This window comes from Drosophila rhopaloa, unplaced genomic scaffold (assembly GCF_018152115.1).
Source record: "Drosophila rhopaloa isolate 14029-0021.01 unplaced genomic scaffold, ASM1815211v1 contig_178, whole genome shotgun sequence".
Taxonomy (NCBI): domain Eukaryota; kingdom Metazoa; phylum Arthropoda; class Insecta; order Diptera; family Drosophilidae; genus Drosophila; species Drosophila rhopaloa.
In genome coordinates, this window is record NW_025335059.1 from 5,786,529 (window position 1) to 5,801,368 (window position 14,840).

Sequence of the window (14,840 nt, forward strand, 5' to 3'; positions counted from 1 at the left end):
AGAGTTCATTTCTGTTATTTTGCCCACCATTGTATTTCACTGTGTGAGTTGGAGTCTGATGGCAAACATATTTTATGAGTTTTATTGTTGCTGTTGCTTTTTCTTGTCTCCTGGCGAGGCTGATAATAAAACTTGGCCGATGGCAGCCAGCGCAGCCCGCTGGGAGCATAATCGAGCCTTTAACATTGGTCCTGGGTGCCGGCACATGTAGCTGTGTGGGTGCCCGGCTGAGAGTGTATGTGTGAGGAGTGTGTGTGAACGCAGCTTGATTTCATGTCTGTAAGCTAAGAAAAAATATCTAAAAAGTCCGCAGCTTTCTTCGAATTTCTCACACACTTTAGATTTTTTTAAAATGTATTAAATAAATATTCATTTCATTGGAAGAGCCGAAAGATACATTAATCATTTGTGGAATTAAAACGCACTGACATTTCGATTTCTGAGAGTTGCCCATGATTTTAAGTGAAAAATATTATTTATGTCTAAAGTCCAAAGTGATAAGTGTCTTTTAAAGCCTTCTATTTTGTGGCTTGCTGAATTATTAAATAAGCTCTGAAGAATTCCTAATCTTATATGTTCATTTTATGCTGAATTCAACAAAAATTACAACATGCTATTAATCATGCTTTTATCTTATAATCAAAACACCTTGTGGTAATTTGTTATTGTAAAAAACAATGATAAATAATAGCTAAATATTGTGTATTATTCTTTCCTGTTGTGTCCAAGAATTAATTCAAGTAGGAGGCCAAAGCTCTCCTCTAAGTTGGATACACCTGAATGCATCGGTAAGGTGCATGTAGTGCTTTCCATGTTTCATATTTTTCACTACTTTTATTCCAGCTCTTGTTTTAACAAAATTGAAAATGCAGGAGTGCACCAGGAGCAAGAAAAGATATTGCCCCAAGGACTCGCCTTAAATACCCAATGCGACTTTGACAAGCCTCATTAAGGATGGATACATCGATGGAGAGCTGTAATAAGGCTTGTAATAAAACAATGCTTTTGCATTTTGGTTCTCTTATCTGTTCAAGTACGGACCATATTATGCACTTATGCTGCTTAATATGCTTTTTGCTCACATAAAATGCTTTAAGGCGTGCAACAAAAAAAGAACCTGAAACTGGATTGACAACAGCATGAGCATATTCAAATTGCTTTCGGGCAGTTAATAAAAAGCTTGTAATCAAGTGGGACGGCAGTGGAGATTGGGTGGCAGCAAACTTTTAGCTTCAGTCAAGTCACAAACTTGGACATGTCAGGCAAAAAAAATAAAAATAAATAAAAAATAAAAAAGAGGGGGGAAATATGCAACTAGGATATGCATGAGCAGCAGCTTATGCACAGCATAGCTCATGAGTTTTGCATGGAGTTGTGCAGTTGATAGTTTGTTGCAGGACGAGATGGAAAAGTATTTGGAAAAGGAGCAGGCGGCTCCTGGCACTTATCCGAGTGCACAAAGCAGCTAAGCAAAACACTCGTTGCAGCCAACTTAAGGCTAATTTAAGTGACTGAATCTGTATCTATCCGAGTGAGTGGCTGTGAGTGCGAGTGTGGCAGTGTGTGTGCAGAGTGCGTGTCTCTCGCTCGCTCTCGCTGCCTTTCGGCAGGACTCTCCAGGGAGCTGCTCCGACTTTTACCTGGCCCAAAGTGTCCCGGGTTAAGCTGCTCGCCTGCCTTTCCGTTCAGCTTGCCATCATCAATGAAAATGCTCGTAAATTATGCAAGCCTAGGAAAATAAGCTGCACTCAAGTGCGTTTCCTTCCTCGCCTTAGCAGTCTTCATCCTCCTCTGCGAGCACTCCTCGTTTCTTTGCCTGCACTTTGCGACGGCGCTAAGTGGGGCGTATGCGTGATATTCGATTAAATTACATAACGGCCACGCAGCGTTGCCGCCTGTTAACATCGTCGAGCTGGCTATCTAAAATTGTTGTCTCAATTTGTAATCTCCTCTGTGATTTATTACACTTCAAAAATAACTCTTTTAAATTTTGGCACTATTAATTTAAATAAATTAGTATAAATTAAATATATTTTTGATATCGGCGCAATTTAGGTCAAGGTAACTTTTTTTCTCGTATATCATTATTAAATGAGTCGTGCGAATAAAAACACTCTTGACTAGAGAAAACCACAAGCTTAATGTCAAGGCATTAATCTTAAATTAAGAGTTAAGGGGTATATTGAATTCATGATCAATACCGAAAACTCAGATCATCTAGTCATGTTCATCTGACTATATGTTAGCATGAACATTGGGTTTCCAAGGAACTACATGATCTATTCTAATTATTTCAAAAACTCCGAAAAATTATCCAAAATTAATAGTAAATATATTTTAGCATCTCATTTTAGATCCCGAGGTTTCACAGCAGAGATGTGAAAAAGTTTCTTTGTTTTTTTTATGGTTTAATATATTGGTTTTACCATAGAAATGTGTTTTTGGTTTATTCAGTAAGGCCTGTTCGACCATTTGCGGATTTAATATAACATTGGGTATTTATAGTTTGTAAAATATTTATTAAGCGGTGCCAATAAAAACACCCAAAAGGTTCCCTAGGGAAAATTCTTCTGAAAACCATTAGATAGTAAATTGGGCTCACACTGGAAAAAAACGGGCTTCTAAAAATGAAATGAAACTAAGAATTTTTTTTTCATGAGACCCAAGTCTCGTTTTAATTAAAAACGATAAGTTAAAGACGAAGGCTGAACACATTGTTAATAATCTGTTAAGCAATTTTAAAGATACAACTAATCAATAAGTTATTTTCTTAGTTTAAAATAGTTTAATTATCTAAATTTGTTTCCCTGTGTAACTAGGCCCTTTGTGGTTATTGATTTTGTGCCATTAGAATCAATATTGTCCCTGCTGTGCAAAAGATTACGTGGAGGAATGACAAGGTAATAATTTAAATTGACACTTAACGAAATAATGGTATGCTCGTCATTGTTCCGTATTCAAAAAACAATACATTTAAAATAAGCACCATTTTTTATATTGTTTAATTTTATTTGGATCTTTATTTTTAATGAGACTTATATGATGTCATAATATGGAAAAGTAAGCATTGTTTAATTTTATTTATTAAAAAGGACTTGGACACTACAATTATAATTCTTATTGCTTTCAAAATTTTAAATCAATTATTATGTTGACTAAGTATTACAAATTTAGACTAAGTGCTGTCGGACAATATTTGGCTCAGTGCAAGCCTTTTCAAGTTCATAATTGAAACTGAAACTATAAAAGGCTCATGGCTTAAGCCCTCCACTCAAATGTGCAATCGAGTTGCATCCGTCATGGGTATCAAGTCAATTAGGAAGGTCGATCCCGTTGAAGATTCGAAGAAAGTGTATCCAACGGTCAAGGATTTTTTAAGGCTACCAGTGATCTACTACAACACCGTTGGCCTGGAACCCTACGACTCCTCGATTGGCGACAAGAAACGTGGAATCCTTTTCCACTTGTACTTCGTCTATCAGATAACCAACTTGCTCTTTTGGTTTTCAATGGAATGCCTTTATGTGGTAGTTTCCTTTCGGAACAACGAGAACTTCCTTAATGCCACCATGGTGCTGGGCTATGCCGGTTTTGCTGTCGTTGGTGCCATGAAGTTCATCTCGGTGATGATTCGGAAAAGCAAGATGACCATTCTGGTGAAGCAGTTGGAGTCGAACTTTCCGCCTCCGCGAGCAAAGGAGCAGGAGGAATATGCAGTCGCTTACTACCTGAAGCGCTGTCATCGGTTTACCAAGGGATTTGGACTGCTCTACACGAGCTTGGTTGTGATATACAACCTTTTCGAAATCCTCCAGTACACCATTCGTTCTCTTCTCAACTCACCGAACGCCAAGCAAACCCTGCCCTTCGTGGACATGGCTCTTTGGAACTACAAGGACAGCTGGCTGTTCTACGTGACCTACCTGTCGCAGACGGTAGCGGGATATATGGCCACTTGTGGTCACATTTCCGCTGACCTCATGATCTTCTCCGTGGCCATGCAGGTGATCATGCACTTCGATCGCCTAACTCTGGCTCTCAAGAACTTTCAGGTGAAAAACAGTTCTGGATCCGAGACAGGTGCTGAAGAGGACCTGAAGGAGCTGAAGCCATTGATTGCCTATCACAACCAAATTTTTGAGTGAGGGGCTAAGACATTATTTTTCTGCAATCAAATTCTGCATTTCTAAAGCACCCCTATTTTAATGAACAACATTTTTTTATTTCTTATTTATTTGTATATTATTGCAGAAATCGAACTGCTGTATCATTTGGCAGTAAAGATTAAGAAAGTTAAGAAATATGGTATAACTTATTTTACTTCAATATATACCCTTCGACCTCGATATGTAGCATTATTTCATATATTCATTTGTTTTGAATCCTATTATCCTTAATTCTACGGTTTTTTTTATTTAGTCCAATAATATTGTATTGAATCCTATTATCCTTAATTCTATCTGCTATAATATAGAAAGATAAAGACATTTTAAAAGAGTATATATAAACATTCAAAATGTATACATGATTAATACATTGTTTTTTTTACTGCAAGCGTACATAAACTTTGACTTACCGAAGCTAACCCCATTTCTTCTCATTTAAAATTAAAATTTTTTTTATTTTCAAACTTATGCAGGCTCACGGAAGTAATGAACGAGGTTTTTGGCATCCCGCTGCTAGTGAATTTTGCTTCGTCCTCGATGCTCGTTTGTTTTGTGGGATTCCAAATGACCCTTGGAATGAGTCCGGATCGATTCGTGAAGTTGCTGCTTATCCTGGTATCGGCACTGATTGAGATATACCTACTCTGTTTATTCAGCCAAATGTTGATCGATGCGGTTTGCTGATTGTTGAAGATTATTGGGAAAGCCCCTTTAATTAAAATATTTTTCAGAGTGCGAGGGTGTCCTATGCTGTCTACGACATGAATTGGATGCAAGCCGATTCGCGTTTTCGCAAGATGCTCATTTTCCTGATTCTTAGGTCTCAAAAACCGGTGTGTCTAAAAGCGACGGTTTTCTTAGACGTCTCCATTACAACAATGAGTTCCGTACGTTATTGTAGTTTTTTTAAACATATTTAATTTATTTGTCTATTTTTCCACAGTTTCTGCAAATGTCTTATAAATTCTTCTGTGCGATTCGGACGATGTATCAGTAAATGGAAGATTTCCCAAAGTTAAGCAGAAGAGTCAGCTAAATAATCTACAAATAATAATAATTAATATCTGTATTAAAAATGCAAGTGAATAACCACAAGCATAATATCATAATTAAAACCGCAACTATTGAACCCTATATTAGCTTTACTTAAGCCAACTTTTCAAAATATGCACCTGCCCTAACAATATGAAATATATTTCAGATAGTAAAATGTAAATGTTTATTGCCACGCATAACTTTTTAATACTTTTTCGCTGTTATTCACAACATGACGATAAACTTTTTAATTAGGCTAACGTGGTTTATGCGACTTTAATTAGATCACCTGCAAAGATGAAAAATGATTAACGTGGGAAAGTGCGGAATAACCAGCAGTAAGCCTGGTAAAAAGGAGCAATTTTAAATGCCGACTAGGGCGACTTTAAGCTACATCACTGGAATGTAAACAAAAAAGAGTGCAGCCTGAGTTCAAAGCGGGAAAAGGAACACAAACACAGGGGCAAAGAGGAAAAAGTTGCACAAGGTGAAGCCCCAAAGAGGCAAAACCTTCGCACACACATGCAAAAGAAGGCGTGCCACGGTCGAAAAACTTGAGCCACGTTGAACTTTGGCCTTACTGAGCTTGGCCGCGTTTACCTTGGCCGTAAACTTGTCCCGGCGACTGGCTGGCAATTAGTGCACCTTTCACAGCTCACCTGTGAGCGTGGACCAGTGATGGAAAATATCTAGGTAAATATTCCTCTGTACTCGTAGGGAAACTTAGTCACAGATACAAGAAAAAGTTTTAGTACTTATTTCTTCAAATAAACTAGGTTCAATGGTTGACAATTGCATCAAATATTCCTAACAATAGTAATCTCAAATAATTTTATACTGAAACTTTTTCCTTATTAATACCTTTGTATTTATTCAACGTATATACTTTTGCTAATCTATAAATAAAATATTTAAAGAACTTATTTTACTTAAATTAAATAAAATTTGTTGTATTGTTTATGTTTATGTTATATTGTTCAATTTCAATATTTTTTTTTATTAAATATTTTTATCTGAATCGTACCTGTGATATATAAATATTGTATAATTACTGTGCTTTTTTTAATGCTTTGCTAACAATATTGAAATTTACATATATATATTTTATTTATATCACGAATAAAATATATTTCTTAAATGATGTAGCCTGAAAAATATTATGAACAACCTTCAGTCATATGCAATACACTTTACTTCTTACTAAGAACAGGTACCTCATACATCTCTGTGACGAATTTTTTTTGCTTACCTAACTGAATATAATAAATTTCCCTTCACTTCTGTGTGGGCGTGGCCATTTAATTCATTTTCAGGAGCACAAGAAACAGGAAGCAACGAACACTGTCGCTTTTGCACACAATTTCTCATTCAGTTCAGAAGTTTTGCTCGCTCACAAGTTTGTAATTCTTGGCCTGTTAACAAAGTTCATAAATACTTGAGAAACTTGGTTGGGCTTACCCGGCCCACAGCCAGAGTCAAAGGATAAGCGACGGAGCCAGATTTCTCAGCCTCGTAATTGGTATTGTACTTGATTCCAGCTCACAGGTGAGAACAGGTGGGACTGCAGTTCATTATCAGCTGATTGGCGGGTCGAGTGATTCTCGAAATTCCGCGGCAGTCATTAAATTTCCCGGCTATTCGCAGTTTCTTTTATGGCCAGCTAAATTCCTGTTTTAATGGCTGGCAACTATTTGGTAAGTGCCTTGACCATAAAATCGAATCGACCATATTGAATACTTAGTTATATATTGCTCGGCGTCCGGAGAACAATTTCAAGCTCTCACATCCACCATCGATTTCCCCTCACCAGCAGACAGAAGCACAGCGATTGCAATTGAAAAGCGCGGCGGAAAACCATTGGGGGAAAATCCATCCCACCGTTTGCCAATATCGATGAGATCTCCGGAACCCGGACTCAATTCGCTTTGTTGCTCATTCGCCGCTTTGGCCCGACTTACCCACTTCCTTCTTCCCTCCAGCGAGCATTTGAAATTTTAATTATAAAATATTGCTGGCAAAAGTTCTCAGGTCGGCAACGCCAGACCGTGCTGATGTGTTGGATGTGTGCTATCAAAGGCGATGGCTGGAGCTACAGTGGGTTCTGCACAAAATATTGCAGCCAAAAAAAAAATAAAGTTCTTTCATCGGAGGGGGAAGTCCCTAAAAATGTTTAAATAGGGAAATAGAAAAGTATTTTTATTCATTTTATTTCGATATAAATGTACTTGTCTTATTATGAAACAATATTCTTAATATTCTTAAATGAAGTTTAAGGCTTAGGTTTTATTTCTCACCATGTATTCTTATTGTTTTTTTATTGAAATAAAGCAAGAGCTTTTGAAACATTTAATACATTACATTTTTCCTAGAATTACAACAAACCCTCTTTGTAAATTTATTTTTATTTAAGTAGATGTTCCACATATGCAGATTCTGTAAAACTAATAGACAATGTGTTAAAACTGTCTATTAAAATAGTGCTCAGAATTGTAAAAGTTATAATAATTATTAAAATTAAATGGAAGAGTTGTTATAATTCAAATCTAATGGTTTGTTTTTATTTGCTCAGATATTTCTACAAAACTGTACACAATAATTTAAAAATTTTTAATAAATTTATATTTAGCTAATCCGTAAACAATGGACTTAATTCTTTAATATATTTTTGTTAACTAAAATGAGTAATAAAATATTTTAAGGATACATTCATTTCAATTAGAATTAAAAAACTGTCCAAAGAGATGACCATAAAAAACGATGGGATGTTTTAAAGTAGTTGAGCCTTTCAGGGACATCCCTGTATCCACAACTTGTCCTGCGTCCACGACACTAGTGACTTCCCCACCCACCCGTAATCACCTTACACACACTGTGTCCATGCGTCCTGTCAGAAGTTCGTGCTGCAGGCATTCCGTCGATGGTTCGTTATCTGGCATTTGGCATGGGGCTAGATCAATGTGGCGCAGGTGAGTGGCACAGGTGATGCAGTGGGTCCGCCCGTCCAGGTTCGAGGTCCCTTCTCAGGCGGGGGGCCTGTGCACTACTTCAAAAAGTAATTGTTTGCGATTTGGAGAGTGTGGCGTATGTCGGGAGCCATTGCCGGGGATTGGGATGCAGTCAGGCAGTCAAAGGACGGCGAGACTCTTGAGACATTTGAGTGGCCAAATGGGAGGCAGGCGGAGCAGATTTTGGGGGCATAACGATGACAGCAAACGAGCTGCAGTTAAAGCTGCCTAGGGCCAAAACCTCCTTGTTTCCTCCTCCCTCCATTTCCCCATCATTGTCTCTGTCTCTGGCAGTGACTTTCGCTTTAGCAACGAGTTTATTTGCAGTCGAAATATGTCCCCAGACGGCAACAATAGCAATTAGTTCATTGTCAATAGTTTGTTCGTTGAAAATTTCAGGACTAGAAAAGGCAAGGCTAGGAAATCGTCGGGGAGGAGGCGGCAAGTTTAACTAAATTGTAATCGGAATATGCGCATGCAAATGGCATTAGCCTGAAATGCAAATTACTTTACGGCATGCCAGTCGGAAATTCAGACGAAGGATGCCAAGGACAACTGCCATGATGATGGGGATTCTGGGGAAATAGGATGCACTCAAATTGCCAGCGCTTAAGTGAAGTAAGCTAATTAATTTTGCATTGTGTTCTGACCCTTATGCCATACCCTCCGATTTGGGCCCATGGATTGCGAATCCTTTGTGCCCCGGATGTTTACTTTTCATTAATTGAGTTGTGCAAAAGTCGTCCATAATTTCCATGCGCCAGTCGCGCCTGCTGGCCATTAAGCAATACGCCAATTTCGTACCCGTTTTCCCCCCAATTTCCCCGACAATTTTCCCCAGCATCATCCCATGGCGCCACCCTGTTAATGACGTCGTTGAGTGTCTTGACGGCAATTGTGCAAACTTTATATTATCATCGCTGACATGGCCCAAAGAGCATTTACCCAAGGAAAATCCTTTTATTTTCGCCGTAATTTTATGTATTCCCAATTTGGGAAGTGGAGTGCGTATGAGGATCAACTTACTTTGCAGTGCATCGATACGTGATTGCTTCGAACGGCTGGGCCCTTTGGGATACCGATGGCTTAATGCACAATTATCCACTGAAAACTTGTTAATTTTACATTATCTCTCTCGGTGAAGACAATCGGCTGGATGGAATCTTCATAATCCAATAATTACAAAAAGCCTGTTATTGTTTTGGCATACATGGATTCGTGCAATTTCAATTGCAAATTCGTGTTTTGCTTAAATACAACGTGTAATTGTCTAATTAAAATGCTTTAATTGCTAATGTAGAGCCCTGCTTTATATTATCTTTGCATGCTTGTTAAGCTCTATACTGTTTTACATGAGTATTTGATTAACTGTAAGGGTGATTTAGCTCTTTAATTCCTAATAAAGGAAATGACAATGCTTTCAAATAATCAGGTTAATATTTAAAAATGTTTTATGATTAGGAAACAATTTAAATGTTTTCAAATTTATGTAATGTGCTCACACGAATAAATTATAAAATTATTAAACCTTAAAATATAGCTACTATGTAAAAAATATAAATATAAAATAAAAAATATAAAAGCTAGATAAAATCTAGATGAAATCTAAAGAATAAAAGATTATTGTACTTTACTTTATATATTATATCTTTACTTTATACAAATAAAGTGCCTAAATTTAAATTCCTACTGCAAGTGGTTAGTTATTTATATACTATATATGATGTTTATCAACTAATACATTCCTCATTATTCGGACGAGAATATATCCATTAAAATAAAGCCCAAGGCTGCGACATGCAATTCCCGATGTCACTTGGAGCACAATTACCTGGAGGGTCAATTGGTTGAGTTCTGATTTAATTCCTGTGCCCTAACATATGCCATCCAGCGAATTTCCGCTTCATTACGTTCGCAAACAAGTTCGGTGCGAGTGCGAGGGTATATATATTCCATATAAAATGGATCAGAGCAAAGTTCGGGATGCTTTTTTCTTGGATTTCCTTTTTTTGCCATTAGATTGGCAAACTAGCAAAAATAAAAGATTGCGGGCTGGCTGGCTGGAAAAAGGAAAGCAGCAGATAGAGGGAAAAGAAATGAGCAAAATGGCTTCTACGGCATTTGTGTAACCAAGCATAAAGACGCTCCCAAGCACAAGCAAGTGGGCGGGGCACATGCATAAGAGCCAGTGGGCGTGGCAGTGGATGGGCGCCTTTGCATTTGGGGGTGGTGTGTTGACGAGGTCGCGCCCAAGACGACAAATTGAGCGAATGGATGACAATTTCGATTTGTGTTGTAAAAACTGCAGTAAACTGCAAAAAAACATCAAGCAATAGAACGGAATGTAAGTGGGGGATGCAAGAAAAAAGCGGGTGGGAAATTGCAAAAAACACACAGATACACGCAGAGAAAAAACTAGCTAGATTGGAATAGAAATAGGGGCAGGGGAATGGCCACTCTCGCATGTGCATAAACATTCGCCTGTTATATGTTTAACTTTTTCGTCGGGCCAGAAAAAACATTTTTATGGAGTTTTGTTTTCATTTTATTTGCCATGTTTGTTTATTTTTATTTGCCGCTCGTTGTCGTTGGTTGTTTCCCCCCCCCCTCCCATTTTCCTGCTGCTGGTGTTTCACTATCTCTTCAGCTATTTTTCTTATATTTTGTAAATTTTTTGTTTGCCCTCCTTGTTTCGCCTGCACATTATGCTGTCTTGCGTTGTCCTGGCCATATCCTTCGATATCCTTTTTGTTGTGCGGCGCAACGAGCAAATGAAAAATAAGCTTCGAAAACATTTTGTGCCATTTAAAGAACAACATTTTGTTATTGTCGTCCCCTTGTTTGTCTTATATTACAAGTTCTGGTCACCCAAAATGCTGGACATTCCTGTTTTTGTTGTCCTGTGTCCAATTTGATTTTTATTCGCTTTTTTTGTGGTGCTTTCTGGTTCGTGTTGTGTCATAGATGAAATGAGTTTCTCGACATTTTCCAGTTGATGTGCTTAATGGTGTTTGCTTTTACAACTTTCTATTTGCCAGTTGTTCTTTGGCCGCATCTTTATGCTAATCTCTGTTTCCCATACACATACAGATGCGGTCAAGATAATAGTTGTGTGGTCCTAAAAGCACTTGAAAAACTAATTGTACTCTTAAAGGTATTTCTGTCGTATCTTCTTTAAAGTAATTTGAATAGCCCGTTAATAATTTAATATTTTCAAGACTTTCAAACAATTATCTTTACTTCAGGTGCACCATGCTAGTATATGCATGGTCATCAGGTGAAAGCCTCTTTCTAATGATAAGGAGAGCTTTGAAATTATCTGAAGGGGAAAAACCAAAAGGAGCAGTCATTTACTCGGCTGCTGCTCAGTTGCTTTTAGTGTAATTAAAAATGCAGTCTACAAATCTCTCTCCACTTTCTCCGACTTCCATTTTGCGTTTTCCATTCGCTGCTTACTTTCTTATGCATTTTCCTTTTGGCCCCACTGCGGTTTGTTGTTGTTAGATGGGGTACCTTTTGGCCGCCATCCTTTGCGCCAGCTTTTCCTTGAAGGCTTTAAGATGCCGCCCTGAAAATGATTTAATTCACCGCAGTTCGCAATTAAACGCAAGGCGTGGGTAGCGAGTGCAACACTAATTGCATTTTTTTTCACGCCATTTTCTGTTGATAAAGGGATTTGGTTTTCCTCGGCGCCTGCAACTGATTTTGAGGGGGGGGTCGAGGGGGCGTGGCACAAACTTAATTAAGCTCCAATGCCAAATGCCTACGGGTGTGGGTGTTGACTGGGTGTTGAATGGCTTGTGTGTGGTTCAGCATCTTTAATAAAACGTGGCCGAGAAGCCAACTTGGCCGCAGGTAATGAAAATCCCGATGACAATTTTTAGTTGCCGCCATGAAAACATTTCAATTGCGGTTTCCATGCGGCGACGGAAGTCGTTGCGCCTGATTGCCAGGAATGGTCGGCATCTGGCAGGACAACAGCTAAAAGCGAAGCGGATAAAGTCAATTCAAGAAAATACTCACCCACTATGGTTTCACTTCACTTCTCCACACTTTTCACTGGAAGAAACCCATTAAAACAAAGAGTCTTAATAGCTATAACAAGTTGATAAGGTTTCACAACATAAATGTATACTTTATGGTCCGATATGAACAGGAAATTGGGCAAGGGTAATTAGATAAAAGTAAATGAATTTTCTTTGAGCTAATGTTGATTTAATATAGTTAGTAATTTTTAATACATTAATTTCTTGCCCAATACCACAAAATAATACACAGTCTTTTAAATATAGAGTTTGAAACACACATTGTTTACAAGGATTAAAAATCTTCAAAATGGGAAAATACAATCAATTAACTTAACACTCAGTAAAATATATTTTCCGACAGTGATTTTTATATCATTTGGTCAGTAATTACAATAGATGGTACTGTTGTTTTTCCTTTACTCAAACACTTTCTATTTTCCAGTCCTTTTTGCTATTTTTCTTTAAAAATCCCAGGGGCTACCCGCAACCACATTTAATCACTCTGGTTGTGCTGGGAAACGGGAATATTTAGATAGATTTGGCACATCCCGCCACAAGGACTCACTCGGCTTCATTAGCTGCATTCGCTGAAGAAATTCGCTGGCAAAGCAGATTGCATGCAATCTCAGCATCTACGTATGTCAGCATCTTAGCATTCCATCCTGCAGGGCCCGATTTCTCTTTTTTCCCCTCAGGAAGTTTCTGCGTGAGTGTGTGAGGCTTAAATAAATAATGTTCGTATATATTGCACTTTGATGCAGGCCAGATCGACTCTCGATGGATGTTATTTTCCCGTTTTTCTTAAAGGCGCTTAATTTTCCTTTTGGCTCGAGCAATTTCTGAGGTCTTTCCCGCCTTCTATTTACCCTTTGCCCTCAGTTGGTATAAATGCATTAAAAACAATAAATGTGCAAAGTGGAGCGGCGCTGAAACGCTCGTAAAGTGGAGCAAGCTAGACAAGAAGCCAGCCAGGATGTGCCAGTATGCTTCGCTGGTTACCCCTTTTCCAGTTTTTCCTTCCTTGGGGGGTTTTCCCGGGAATTCCCGATCCCCGACCTCCGCCCAACGTCACGGTCATTGCAAATTAATGGCCTTCAAAGTGGTTAAGCAGCAGGAGATGCAGTTCGCTGGACACTCGCCGTTTGTTGGCCACCAGCAGCAGCTCATCGAGTCCACAAAGGAGGGCCGGCGGATTTTATGAGTTTCCACGGTGAAATAAGAAATTTTGCACAAAATAATATTACCCGAAAAGGAGGCAGCTCCTTCGGTTGCCTTTTTCCGTGTTGCCATTAAGTGCAAAAGGATTTTCATTCTTATGCGCATCCTGTGCATAATACAGCAGCCTCTGCACACGCAAAACTCATTGTGTCTGTGAGTGTATCTTCCTGGCTCTGTTTGTGTGTCTGTGTTTGTGTGGGTTGGCAAGGATATGCCAATTTATTGCACACACGAGTGCATTAGAGTGCCAGAGAGTCCTTGCCATTCCCCTTATATATATATATATACGCCTCGCACACTCTCAGTCCGTCTCTTTCACTGGGCCAAAGTTTTTGTGTTCATTTGGCGATTGCGGCTGCTGCATGTCTGGCAGAAATTACTTAATCCTTGCGGTTTTCTGGAGCACCAAGTGCATTCTGTGACCATTTCCTTCAATCCTCCATTCCCTGCCCAAACACCCCACCTACCCCATTTCACTCGCCCATTAAAGCAATTGTAATTGGCATTTGTTGTTATTTAAGCAAGCTGGCCAAATCATTTATTTGCTCCCCTTTAAAGACCAGCTGTCCACATTGTCTGGGCATTTCATCTGGCCTCTGGAGTGGGGGATACCACGCCCTTATTTTCCTGGCATTTATCCCCCCTTTTTCGATCCCAATCGCCACTGCTGCTGACTGCCCGTCTTAGCGCCTTTAAATATTTGCCTGGGCCATTGCCAGGACTCCGCTCCTGCTGCTCCTGTTGGCGCTTTATTGCCCCCTGAGATGAACTGGATCCTTTCCTCCTCTTTCAGTCTTCGTACACGGAAAAACATGATTGATCGTTTTCATAGTTTCCAGTATATGTGAACAAATTAAATAAGCCCTGAAATCTCAGACAACGAAAGTTAAGTCAATATAGTTAAAAACGTATGTGTATATCTTATGTAATATAATGTAAAATAATAATAATAATTTAATGTACACTTATGATTACTTTACAAATTAGGTATCCACTTATAAAAAAAACACACAGATATTATACAAATAAACATATTGTTGTTAAGATCAAATTATTTCTTAATTAATGTTACATAACTTATCTAACTAAAGTATGAATGTTTACTAAGTTAAAATTTATTGCTTGCAATCCCAAGGTGACGGTGTTTACTTGGTATTAAAGTTAAAAGATTTCTTCCTGTGTACGAGTGCAGTGGTTCGGTCTCAGAACTCAGAACTGTTGCAGGATGCTGAAGGGTCCGTCCGTCCACGTCGCAGATTACAAATAAATTATCGCTTAATAGTCTTTTTACGCTCCTCGTTGGTGCTGGTGTGCCTGGCGCGGCAACTCTGATCCCTCATTTTTACATGACGTTGTGGGGAAAGCCCTGTTCACGTCCACTGGGACGA

General features: G+C 38.6%; 1 protein-coding gene and 1 long non-coding RNA gene across 2 annotated transcripts; both read left to right on the forward strand.

Moving 5' to 3' along the window:
* The first annotated feature begins 673 nt into the window (after window positions 1-673).
* Window positions 674-1,024, forward strand: LOC108052752. Its single transcript, XR_001769660.1, has 2 exons — window positions 674-788; window positions 844-1,024. It is a non-coding gene; the product is annotated as an uncharacterized LOC108052752 (long non-coding RNA).
* Window positions 1,025-3,299: 2,275 nt separating this feature from the next.
* Window positions 3,300-5,170, forward strand: LOC108052746 (odorant receptor 67a). The gene is made up of 4 exons (XM_017135221.2): window positions 3,300-4,141; window positions 4,640-4,841; window positions 4,898-5,053; window positions 5,110-5,170. The coding sequence occupies exons 1-4, from the start codon at window positions 3,300-3,302 to the stop codon at window positions 5,161-5,163; spliced, it is 1,254 nt and encodes a 417-aa protein (XP_016990710.2). The 3' UTR covers window positions 5,164-5,170.
* Window positions 5,171-14,840: the final 9,670 nt, after the last annotated feature.

Coding starts and splice junctions, on each gene's coding strand:
- LOC108052746 (XM_017135221.2), top strand. CDS start 3,300: ATGGGTATCAAGTCAATTAGGAAGGTCGATCCCGTTGAAGATTCGAAG. Junction 4,842..4,897: donor GCCAAATGTTGATCGATGCG/GTTTGCTGATTG, acceptor AATATTTTTCAG/AGTGCGAGGGTGTCCTATGC. Junction 5,054..5,109: donor CCATTACAACAATGAGTTCC/GTACGTTATTGT, acceptor ATTTTTCCACAG/TTTCTGCAAATGTCTTATAA.